This window comes from Palaemon carinicauda, chromosome 31, assembly GCF_036898095.1.
Source record: "Palaemon carinicauda isolate YSFRI2023 chromosome 31, ASM3689809v2, whole genome shotgun sequence".
In the NCBI taxonomy this organism is placed as follows: domain Eukaryota; kingdom Metazoa; phylum Arthropoda; class Malacostraca; order Decapoda; family Palaemonidae; genus Palaemon; species Palaemon carinicauda.
The window spans coordinates 64,008,893-64,021,420 of record NC_090755.1 but is presented as its reverse complement, the minus strand read 5'-3'; the positions used below and the strand labels follow the sequence as shown (position 1 = coordinate 64,021,420).

At 42.2% G+C, this 12,528-nt stretch overlaps 1 protein-coding gene across 4 annotated transcripts in view; it reads left to right on the top strand.

Moving 5' to 3' along the window:
• The window catches only part of LOC137624470 (polyamine-transporting ATPase 13A3-like), a 113,699-nt gene that overhangs the window by 96,020 nt on the left and 5,151 nt on the right, over positions 1 to 12,528 (top strand). For 2 of the 4 annotated variants that reach the window (XM_068355239.1, XM_068355240.1), the window contains exon 26: positions 1,959 to 2,273. In XM_068355239.1, the coding sequence (XP_068211340.1) occupies positions 1,959 to 2,273 (315 nt within the window). The remainder of the gene's footprint in view (positions 1 to 1,958; positions 2,274 to 12,528) is intronic. The other 2 variants (XM_068355241.1, XM_068355242.1) reach the window with 2 other exon arrangements.

Here is a 12,528-nt window from a genome sequence, read left to right as displayed (position 1 = left end):
TCGCATGTTTTTCTTACTTTGTCTTTAAAATATGTTTAAAGAAAAGCAGACCTGAGATGCTCGTTACCAAATGCTTAAGGAGTAATTGATGAACATGACAATAAAAGGCGAGTGATGAAGTAGCTTGTTAAATCTGCATCTCTTTGGACGTAAAATGTAGCTTAGGTAAATCTGTCTCTTCCTTAAACATAGAAACTAGGGAAGAGTGTATGATTAAGTTAGTTATACTGTACCTGGCAAGATGAAATGTTCTTTGGGCATAATAAGATATATAGGAGACTGACTGTCAATTTGGTAAATGGGAGACTGGATTCTGTTCCTTTTGTAATTTTTATAATGAATTAATAATAATAGTGTACACATTCTGCATTATTTTGGTAGATTCAGAAGTAAGAAGTATACTAAATGTTTACAGTTGCTAGTTATTCATACAGTGAGCCATTATTTATCATTTCACATAAAGGGTCTTGTGAGGAAATTACCCATTACAATGGGAGTTATCAGAATGATGTTTGTAAAAATACTGATAAGTTCCAAGTACCAGAATAACTTATCCAGATCACTATCCTTCTGCCAGCACTATGAGAAATTTAAATTCTCAATTCGGTAGCAACTACAATGGCTGTAAGGTGCAAGTAGTGGAGCTTTGAAGGTATTGCTTCTTATTTCTTGTACTGTATCAAATATTTTCTAGCAAAAAGCAGATTTAGTAGATTTGAGAACAAAACTCTTGGAAAATGTTGGGAGTTAAGTGGCAGGACAGGATTAGAAATGAAACTATAAGAGATTACTCAAGTACCATATATGGATGAGATCATGGTTATGGATACATGGAGATGGTTTAGGCATGCTCTTCACACTCCCCAAGAGAGTTTAGTTCACCAAATCTTTAACTGGGCTCCACAAGGCACTAGAAGACCCAAGCCTACACGGCTCAGGACTATGAAGCATGAAGTAGATGATGAATAGAGAAGTATTGAATTAAAAGCTCAAGATAGAGAGGACAGGAGAAATCTTACTAAAGCCTTTTGCATCAATAGGCATAGGAGGAGAGGATGATGAGTTAGCAATAGGATTTTAGTTTGTACTTTGCTTATAAATTTAACCGATTGCACGAGTATAGGTGTTTTATGATTGCTCCTGTGTTGTTATTATTTGTCCAGTAGACTCATTCTCTTGTCTTACTAAGGTGAATCATTTACATTAATCAAAGTATAAATATCAACAACTGTAAATTATCAAGATGTATTTTTGTAAGACCCTCTCGCAACCTTCAAAATTTCCTTCGCGACCCTGGGGTTGTGATCCACTGCTATACTGTAATGAAAAAATAATTAACAAAGAAAAATAGTTCCTGCATAATTCAAACATGTATCCTTAATGAAACAGTGGCGCTAAATTGTTTCAAGTAATATTATTAATATAATTTCAAGAAATACATGTACCCAAGATTTATAAGCCATTCCTTTAAATAAAAGAGAAATTTAATAAAAGCTCTTCAGGCATAGATCCAGCTATATCCTATCTTGTCAACCATCTTAAGGACTTCATTCCTTTAAAGTCATTTATTAACAAGATCTTCTGTGTATCTCTGTTGTGCTCTACTTAATTTTAATATTTCTGGGCCATTTAGGTTTAAGAAAGTTTTTCTTTGTATAGTTTTTGGATGTAGATGATTCCTTGTTTAAGTTAGTTTATGAAGCCTCATATCTTTGTGTTGGTGTTGGCCTTTGTTCATTCAAATTTCTCTATCAAACTACTGTATGCAGAGAAACTTAATTTTAAACGCTCCTATGCTGGACGATATGAGACTGCAGAATACACTAGTTTTCTTTTGAAAAATGTATTAGTAAATTAAAATTATTGTTGAAAAGTCCTTGGTAACTTTACAAAATAAATTATTTCTTAAATTTTGTCCCTCATAATTTACTTAATTAGATTTATTTTCATACCAACAGGATCCTCCACTCAGCTATATTGAGAATGTAGGAAAAGATGAAGGATGTAATCCAAACAGTGCAACTATGGAAGAGGGAAGGATGCCTATATATGAAGAGGTAGGACACAGACAAGAGGGACCCAATTGGACAGCAGGTATGATTAGATCTTATGATAATCAAGAACAGAAACTGGCAGACAAAGTACATGGTTTGAGAGAAAGAACAGGCAAACAACCCAAAGATGCTGAATGTAACATAACCTTATTGGATGACATGAATGAAGCATGGAAACGCTTATCAGGAACTGCTCTCATCTCATACCATTGTAGAAAGGTGAAGCTTTTGGAACTAACCACAAGTTTTTAGCAAGGATTTATTTATTGTCTGCTTTTCTCCTTCTAATAAGAGGGCTGGATCCACCACATTATTAACATTAATCGATACCTTGAGTTCCTTTGCCTTTAGATGGCAATCCTTAATAGGCCTCAAGATCTCTCAGTACTGCAGAGGTAGCTTCCCAAAACCCTTTTGCATGATCAAATCCACCCATGAAATTCCCTATTTAGATAACTTTCTGAAATTTTCCATTAATTTAACCTTCTTTGGACCACATCAGATATTGAACTGGTTTCTTTCTATGGAATACAGTACTACAAATTTTATAAAAATTTGCATTTTTCCTACCTATATAAACCCGAGTCATTTAAATGGTTACTCTTAGTTCCATTTTCTACGACCAGACAACATGAAAGGAAGGGTTTAGTTACATCATAGTTGGTTGCTTAGGAACCCCACTGAATGGCAGTGTTATGAGCTGCTGTACGTCTTGCGTCACTTTCTTATGGTTAAAGACTTGTAGAGTGGTTTAGACAGGACCTTTGTTTAAATGACTCAGGTTTGTATAGCAAGGAAAAATACAAGTTGTATTTAAAATTTTTAGTTTATTCCAATGCAGATTCAAACTTATGGGTTTTTAAATGGGATTCTTCCCTAGGTTGGGGAAGTTTTTGTTAAGAGGTATTCACTCTCTCTCTTTGACAGTTACAAGTACCTATAAGTATGACCAAAATTCAAAAGTGGAGATGTATGGCCAGTTCAACCGATGCATAAAGAAGCAGGGTTGTAGTGTCCAATCCTAGAGGTTCAGTCTAAGACAGAGACAAAGCCATATGAACATTAGGCATCAAGCAAACTCAGTGTATCAAATATACTGTACTCATTTATAACTGAGAACATGTTATTCTTACCAGCTTTAGGGTGTGGTCCTAGCAAGAACTCCAGGTCCATCTAGTGAGTACAATCAGACTTTATCCACATTTCATACCATTATAATGCACAAAATAACTGATGCTTTGATAAACAATTAGGAGTTCCGTAAGAGCATAGGCTAGACTATCTGTGGAGTTGCAACAATAGGGCCTAAAGAAAAAGTGTCTAAAGATCTGCGAGTACAAAATTTCAGGTAGTGATCTGTGAAAATGTTTTGTCTTCCAGACACCAGCTCTGAGAACTTGGACTCAAGGGGTTCTTCTTGAACGCTAGGGTTGCGGCAAGACCACGGATATCATGTGCTCTAGGGGGGTCCCTGGTGATGCTTCCTTCGAGGATTTATATGCTCTCATAATTGCTTCCCTCACTCAAAAGGAAATTGTGTTTTTGGACACCCTTTTGGAAGTTGCCTGTGCTTACAAATAAGTTTGGAATCTTAAGTCTATGATAGGCTTTTCTTTTCAAATACTTTCTGAATGTTCTTATGGGACAGATTACAAGGTTTTCCAAGTCAACAGTTACCTCTTTGAGAGACGATATTCTGAAAGTATAAAATCTAATGTCATTAACAACCTAATTTTGAGTTTAGGCCACAAACGAAAGTGATAGTTCCCTCCCTCCTCTGTGATGTAATATTGGGTAGGACAGACCATGTAGTTCACTTATTCTCTTGGCTGAGGCTAACGAAAGTTCCTTCCATCCTCTGGGATGTAATATTGGGTAGGACAGACCATGTAGTTCACTTATTCTCTTGGCTGAGGCTAACGAAAGGAGAAAGACAGACTTTAGGGTAAAATCCTTGTCTAAAGCTTTATGCATTGGTTCATAGGGGGCTCTTTTCAAGGACCTAAGAACCTTTGTCACATCCCAGGAAGGGGCTTGAATTGGAGAACAAGTCTGTTTAAAACTAATGAGAGCTTAAAGTCCCCATAAAGAGGAAAGAATAAATCCTCAGGTTGAAAACTTTGCTTAAGGCAGAGTGGTAGCCCTTCATCGCAGTGACTTGAAGGGACTTCTCGTTTCTCAGGAACATTAAAAAGTCAGCAATCAGGACTAGTGGTCTCAAGTGGAGTAATACTTCCCCTAAGACACCAATCACAGAAAGTTTTCCACTTGGCTTGGAAGACTGCTGCAGACAACTTTCGCAGGTATCCGGAAAGTTGTTTTGTAGTCGTTCCTGAAACACCTCTCTTTTGGACGAGATGCTGGAGTCTCCAACTGTGAAGAGATAGGCAGTGGACTGCCTTGTGGAACTTTCTTACATGCAGTTCACGCAGTAGGGTTGGCCATTCTGGAAGTTTTCTTGGGATTTCCATGAGACGTTCCAGTAAGACTGGATACTACTCTGCTGTTTGGCCACCTTGGGGCTACTAGCGCTACTCTAACTTCACGTAATGTTCGGACTTCGTTCAGGACCTGACAAATCAGACAGAACAGTGGAAAGGTGTTAAAGTTTAGCTGGTCCCATTGATGCTGGAAAGTATCTTTCATTGCTGCTGGTGAGTCCGGAACTGGAGAGCAATATACTGGGAGTTTGGTGTTCAGGTGAGTGGAACTCCATAAACTCAAAAGGCTCTTCGCCACCAGAGGAAGCAAAGGCCATTCAGAACCAACTGTTGACACTGGTCAACTCAGATGGTCCACAATGACATTCCTCTTCCCATAGTTAAACCTTGCCCAGAGGGACACTGCATTGTTTTATCCTCAATGGCATAGCAAAAGGGAGAGTACACCTCCCTGTCAGGAGATGCAGGTCACTACCTTGGAGTTTTTACTCAACACCTTGGAGTGGCCTTTGAGAAGTGGAGCTAGATACGCTGCTTTCTTTTATAGGTAGTTGATGTGAAAGGTCTTGTCTTCCTAAGACCTTAGACCCAAAATCTGTCTCTCTTCTTAGGTGAGCTCCCCACCTTTGGCGTGAAGCATCCGAGAATAGAAGCCTGAACTGATTTTCCTGCTAACAGGTTCTCCTCTCTCAGCCACCATCAGAGAATTATCCCAACCTCTTGGGCACTGACAGCAGGGTCGCAAGGTGGTCGGATGTTTGAGACCGCTGGCTCTTCAGAGCCCACTGCACCGAGCGAAGATGCATTCTCCCGAAGGGGACTAACTTTTCCAATGAGGAGAGGTGTCCTAGGAGCTTTTGCCAAGAGCTGTCAGGAAGTGATTTCCATTTTAAGAAGGTTTCTGCTACTTTTCTGAATCTTATTACCCTGTCAGCAGATGGAAATATTCTGCCCTGGACCGAGTCGATAGCTATGCTAAGTGTTTGATGAACTGTTGGAGGACGAGACTCGACTTCTCTAGGCTTAGTTGAATCCCCAACTCCTTGCAGAAATCAAGGAGGAGATCCCTGTGTTCTATAAGTAGGGTTAAGGACTCTGCTAGGAGAAGCCAGTTGTCCATATATCTCAAAAGCCCGATGCCCATGGTAGGAGCCCAGGCTGAGACAAGAGCAAAGATTTTGGTAAAAGACCTGAGGAGCTGTTGACATGCTGAAGCATAGCACTATGAATTGAAAGATTCTGTCTTAAAAGGGAAACCTTAGGTACTTCCTTGAGGCAGGATGGATGGGGACCTGAAACTCCATCCTTTAGGTCTATGATCAGAAAGTTCTTCTTGAAGGCCTGAAAAACAGTTGCTGGAGTTTTCATTTGTTAACAGATTTAAATGGGCCAAGTTTATGACAGGTTTCCAACCTCCCATCAGCTTCTCTACTAAAGCTGAATAGCTGAGGAAGACCGGGGAGTCGTCTAAGACTTCCTCTATGACTCCTTTGGCCAACATCTTGTACACCTCCTCTAATGAGAAGAGGCCCTTTATTAAACCTTTCAAATAGAATGGTCGGGCTGTCAGAATCTGCCCTAGACAGTCTGGGACTCAATACTCTGAACGCAGAACTTCTACCGTCAGGATCGGCCCAAAGAAGTTCCACCTGCGCTAATGGCTTTGTAGGCATCCCCCTGCTGGTTGGTAAGTTGGGGGATATGCCTTCCTAGTGGGAGCCTCTGTTACCACAACCTCTGCAGCCGGAGGAGGGACCTCTACAGCAAAAGATGTCAAGAGTATGATCTCATGTTTACCATAATTATGGTACATACTGTACGTAGGTGTACATGTTGAATAAAAATCAATGAAGTAGAGGGCGCTGTAGTACGTACCAACTCAAGTGCTATATTATATATCCTTGTCGATGGTCCAAGGTGATGTTATACGTCTCCTTGTGGAGAGTACTGTACTGCAATGTGTCCTAGTTAAATACCAGGCAAAGGTTGTTTTACCATCCTATTATTATTGATATTTACCACCGTCATAAATAGAAACTCAACAAAAGGTGCCTCCCAGGTCGTTGAACATCTGTAGGGAGAAGTCCTCTCTGCTGGGCAACATGTTTAAAGGGCAAGTTCCTTTTGGGTTGTTGAGGGATGAGCATCCTAGGTGAAGCCAATTTTCTCGTGTAAAAGAAGCCTGGCCGAATTTCCCTGCTTTCTCAATGGCAGTGGCCACAGCTGATGGAGAAAAGAGATATGGGGAGCTTACCAGGCTGGAGTTCCTCAAACAGAGCGCGTTCCTAGGAGACAACTGTTTTAAGCATCACTCTTTTTAGGATGTAGTTGCCTAAAAGGCTGACTGTTTGGTGCAGCAAGAACTCTGAAGCCTTGGCTCCTGACCTTGGGAGGGTTTCAAATTGATTTGCGAAGCGTGATATTGCTCCTGACCAGTGGTCTAGCCAGGAACAGGCCTGTATGGGGGACATAGCTGCTACCTCTATATTCTACATCTCAGGACCTGACAAAATTGGGTGGAGGTTAGATAATTTGTCACTAGGCATAGTGGATACCAGGTGGGCAATGTCGGCATCAATGGAAAATGGACTCTGATACATGGCTGAGTGAATATCAAACGTCCTTTGGTGCGAAAGTGTTTTCGAAGGAAACTTAGAGGACCTGTTAGCATTAGGCTAGTTCTCTGAGGCTGAGACTTGGGTGTTGAATAAGTCCAGTGTCTCTCGGGTCTGATTTAAAGAGCGCCACGTCAAACCTATGTTTAGGGCTTTGAGATTGTGGTAGTAAAGTGTGTATCACGCCCTGCCATTTAGCATATTGCGCATGAAAAGGCTCATGTAGGCCATCCATTCGACGGATTAAACTTATTATTTTAACAAAATACAATGCTTCTGAACCAGCAATCGGAACCTCGAGTGGGCTATTTCCGCCGAGGTGATGCTCACACATGCAGTGAGGTTTTCCAGTCATTATTGGTTATATTATGATCAAGAGGTGGTTCTTATTTACAGATAACTGGTGGTTCCACCTTAATAGGCATGTTAGAATATTTAATTTTTCCTCAAACGTCCTTCCATTCTCTTGCGACATTGAGGTGAAGAAAGAACGGGAGGAATCGTGTTCACTCCTGGCATATGGGTGCCTAACTGTAGCAGATTGCAAGGGAATAACAGGTAGTTCCCTTTCTGAACTCGACCTGTGAGAGGAGAGGGATTTCTCTGAGGCAAGTCATTTAGCACGTCTACTACGATGACCGTGTCTACGGTGCTCTATAACTGCGACAACATCTGCTGCAGAGGGGGTATCATTCTAGGAAAAGGATGAACCTGAAAAGAAGATTCACCTGAAAAATAATGTTCTTGCTGTTCTGAAGAACGTGTAAAATATGAAACATTAGGTAAGGTACTTGCAAGAGGATGGCTCGGTAAAGCAACATGTTTGTTATTCATATAACCAATGGTTGTTGGGTTATGAGAGCGAGGTTGTTGGTGATTGTATGATTGTAAACCGAAGCTACCTGACAATGGGCTGAAGCTGGCGATGGAACACGACCACAAGGGGGTTTCATTCGTATACAAGCTTGGGTTGTGGTAGCACGATTAGAATGTGCATTATCATGTGACATGGTATTATAGCCATCACACTGAAGAATATCATCTCGCGTTGAAATGGCATCACGGGCGCAAAGTTATTTGCCTAAACACGTCCGGGTTGAGCCATGTATGGACAAAACGCTCAGAATTTACGGAGGTTCTGTATTTGCTATCGACTTCCAAGTAGTTTGTAAAGAAGACACAAATACAGTAGTTTAGAGCCAAAGTTGTAGTTGTGGACACAGTCGAAGCGACCAACCTCAGTGTATTGTAATGGGGAGTTCTGGGACAAGTTTAGAGAACTCATAAGAGAACAGTGCAGAGGACCCCTAGAGGTATGAGGCCAGCCCAGCTCGTGTGTACGAGCTAGAGAAGGGCAAAAAATGGATCATCCAATAGGGCTGCCTCTTTACAGTGGGCAATGGCAGTTTGAACCAGAGGGTTCCATATACAGGAATGGGGAAGACTTTTGACTCATTGGTAAGAGATGCCTCCAAAAGCAAACAGTCATCCTGGATAAAATCAGTCAAATAGCACTCTCTAATCAAAACACTAGGGGGAGGTGAGGGATATCAATGCCTTTCTGAATAATCATGGACCAAGATTACTAGGATTTCACTTGGCTCGGGGAGCTCAGCGGCCATAGCCAAGAGATCTGTCACAACCATCGACTTGGGATCATAAGGCACATGCTCAACACTAGGTGATAGAATATTAATAAAATTACAATAGTTGGTAATGAAATTATGGCCGTTGTCTTCCGTAACTGGAGCTTCAGAAGGCTCAAGACACGAAGGAGCAGGAAGGGGGAGAACTTTTGATGTAGAAACGAGCTTGCGTTTCTTGCCATTGCTGGAAGAAGACAAGGAAGGGGAATGATCTCTCTTAGCTCGTTTCTTGCGTCAAGAATATCTTTCCAACATGGAGATTCCACAGAATATCTTTTGCCATGGTGTGAGGGACAGAATGCGGATTGACATCAACCTGACTCATGAAGTTATCACATGGGTGACCATCATAACCGTGGGCAAAATCGCACGGCACTAGATATACTGTACTAGCCATAATCAAGCACACTCGTTATTGTACAGATAATGAAAGAAGAAGAGAGTAGACATCTTGTTACAGCAACCAAAAGAGAAGTGACGCAAGCTGTACAGCAGCGCCTAACACCACCATGTAGTGGGGTTGTTAAGCAACTAATTATGATGCAACCGAATCCTTTTTACTTGTTTTGGTTGTCTGGTAGTAGAAAACAGAACCAGAAGTACTGCAACCCATTTTTTTTTCACAAGTCTTAATGCAAGGCTCAGGGATCTGTCAAATTACCAAACTTTTATTTGATTGAATATAGCCTATATCTTACTTTTTTCTTACGATAATTACACTGTATGTTTACTATTGTCAAGTACAGGGTAGGGCAAATCAAATGCCTGAGTTTTGATAGGCTATTAGGAAAAGTAAAATAATACTTACAGAATAATGTGGTTTTATTCGAATCATTATACAATGCCGTTTTGTGTGATCTTTTTTGGAGATGGCATCAGGAAGATGGTGGCCATCTGTAGCGATGCACTGTTGAAGGCGATGTTTGAATTTTGGGTGTAATTGGGCCTTATTTCTTTGAGGAAGATGGAAGATCTGTCACTGTCATCTCTGAACGTTATCTTTCGATGTTGGAAGGCTTTTTTTTTTTTTTTTAACCGAAATTGGAAGAATTAAGTGAGGAAACAAATCTGGGAGACATCTGGTTCCAACAATATGGAGCAAAAGTCAAATTGCAAATGATGTTCCCGGCACGCCTCGTCTCTCGGAGGGGTGATGTCAAGTCCCCCTTTGCTCACCTGATTTGATCATTTACGGCTTCTTCCTGAGGGGATATCTGGAGGGGAAAGTGTTCAGAAGTCAGCCACACAATTTGAAAGAATTAAAGATCCAAATTCAGGAGGTAATCGCTGCAATAACCCTTGAGATGTACCGAAGAGCAGCCGAAAACTTCAGAAATCGCCTTCAACCGTGCATCGCTACAGATGGCCACAATTTTCCTGATGCCATCTTCAAAAAATTATCATACAAACGGCATTGTATACTGATTCGAATAAGACAACAAATAATTCTGTAAGTATTGTTTTACTTTTCCTAATAGTCTATCAAAACTTGGCCATTTGATTTGCCCTACCCTGTACTTCACATTATTGTTTACTCTCTCCTTATTTACTAGTACTGTACTGGGAATACCTGAACTTCCTCAAGTATTTCTGCTTGAAAATTCTCTTTTATGCTTAGCATCTGTGTCTTTAGCATGAATATCCACTAACTTTTAGATACCAGCACATCTGCAGAATAGATAAATTAGAACATTCGGGGTATAGGTTGTTCAAGTCAAAAACTAAACTCATTGCGACATGGAGAATAAAGGAAATTTGAATCCACCAATTCCACATAAAACAATATTACCCTGTACTTAAGACAATACTCTAGCTGGGTTCTTTTCATAATGAAAACATACATACCTGAATCTCTTAGCATTAATCATTATTTTTCAATATTTAACTTAGCCGGTGATTATAATAGCTGCAACTCTGCTGCTCGACAGAAAACTCTACGGAAAAAATCCGCCAGCGATCGCTATGCAGGTAGGGGGTGTACTTCAACAGCGCCATCTGTCGTCCAAGTACCCAGTACTCATTGTAAACAAAGAACTCATTTTTCTCTCAGTCGTGCTACCGGCAAGACCTACTAATTCGCTGTTGCTAACTGGATTTGTTTTCACAACTATTTGGTGAAGTACACTTTTCTAGTTTTGAGCTTTCGCTGTGCAGGCTTTCTCTTCAATAAATCCTTGCATTCTTTTTTTGATATCGGATTCTTTGTTGATGACTTTGGATAGTTTTTGAATTCCCCTTTGACCAATTCAAAATGGCTGACCCTTCTCAAGTCCCAAAATTCAGGAAGTGTAATGCTAGGGACTGTTCAAGGCGTCTTCCGAAGGCCTCTATCGATCCTCACACCGTTTGTTCCAATTGTCGGGATAAAACCTGTCAATTGGAAGATCGATGTGAGGAATGCGTTGGGCTTTCGGAATTCGATTTTATCGAATTCCAAAAATATACACGTAGGCTAGAGAGAGATAGAGTCAAGAGAAGTTCATCTCGTTCTGTTGATTTTTCCTCTCCTCATGCCCCACAACCTATTCCTTCCCCTGTAGTGGTTGCTCCTAATCCCCCTTCTGGCACTCAGGAACCTTCGATGGCTGATATGATGCGTGCCATCCAAGCTCTGGGTGAGAGAGTTGAGTCCCTGGCTATGACCGTAACCAGCTCATGGCGGATGTGAAGGAGCTGAAGTGTAAAAGTGCAGTGGGAAGTGATAAAGTGAGTGATAGTGTTGTGGATAGTGTTGCGCTTGAGGGTTCGTCTGTTCGTGCCTGTCGTCCTCCTAGTCCGGGACCTCTTGCAAGCTCCCAAGTCCAGGGGAGAAGCAATGTCGTACGACCAATGGGTTCGAGAGGCTTTAATCAGCGAACAGACGTTCCCTCCGTGGTTTCGGGCGTATCTACCCAAGATCGCCCCACCCACACAAAGACGAGAGAGCCCATTTATTCCTCGTCTGCGGAAGAGGTTTCTCGCAAGAAACCATGGACCAAGGTCTCACGACCGCTTAAGCGCAAGTCGGTCCCTTCCGCGCAAGTCCAACGGCCCAGTTGTAGCCACTGGGTCAGTTCGGACTCGCTGCAGTCTTCCGATGACTGCTCACCTCCTAAGAGAGGCAAAGCGGTACCGCCGCAGACAGTTACACCGTCTGTCGCCGCACCTGCTCCTGCAGACCCCAAGTGGTCTTTGCTGCAGAACATGCAGTCACAATTAACATCTCTGATGCAGGACTTTCGTGCGGAGAAGGTTGCTGCTGCACCAGCCTCTTGCCTACAACCAACCACACACTCGGTTGTGCGTCCTGTGGACGCTGAGGCAACCTTCTTGCGCACTCCAGTTGAGAGAGTTCCGCCACCCATGCGTTCCAGTGTACCCTGCCAGCCGCATGTTGACGTTCAGCGACGCACGGAGCCTTCCGTTGACGTTCGCGAGACACAACAACAGTCAGAGTTGTTTTGTTTTGACGCGGTGCGTCAACCTCCGCAACCCAGTGTGGTTGCCACTGCTCGCCCGCATCAGGCTAGACAGTCTGGAGTAGACGCTGTGCGTCCCCGCGCTGCTATGGTTGTTGCCAGCTCACAGACTGGGCAACAGTTCCATGACGTTGCGTCCGGTTCAGTCCCGCGTGCACCCGTGCGACCGGACTCGGCTAACCAGCCGTTACCTACTCCATTGCCGCTTCCTCCTCAATATTCGGATGATGGACTTTCGGATGATGATGGTGCCGCTCACGTTGATGAACCACATTCGGACCTTGACGAGCCTAAGTCCACGCAACCCTCTTTGG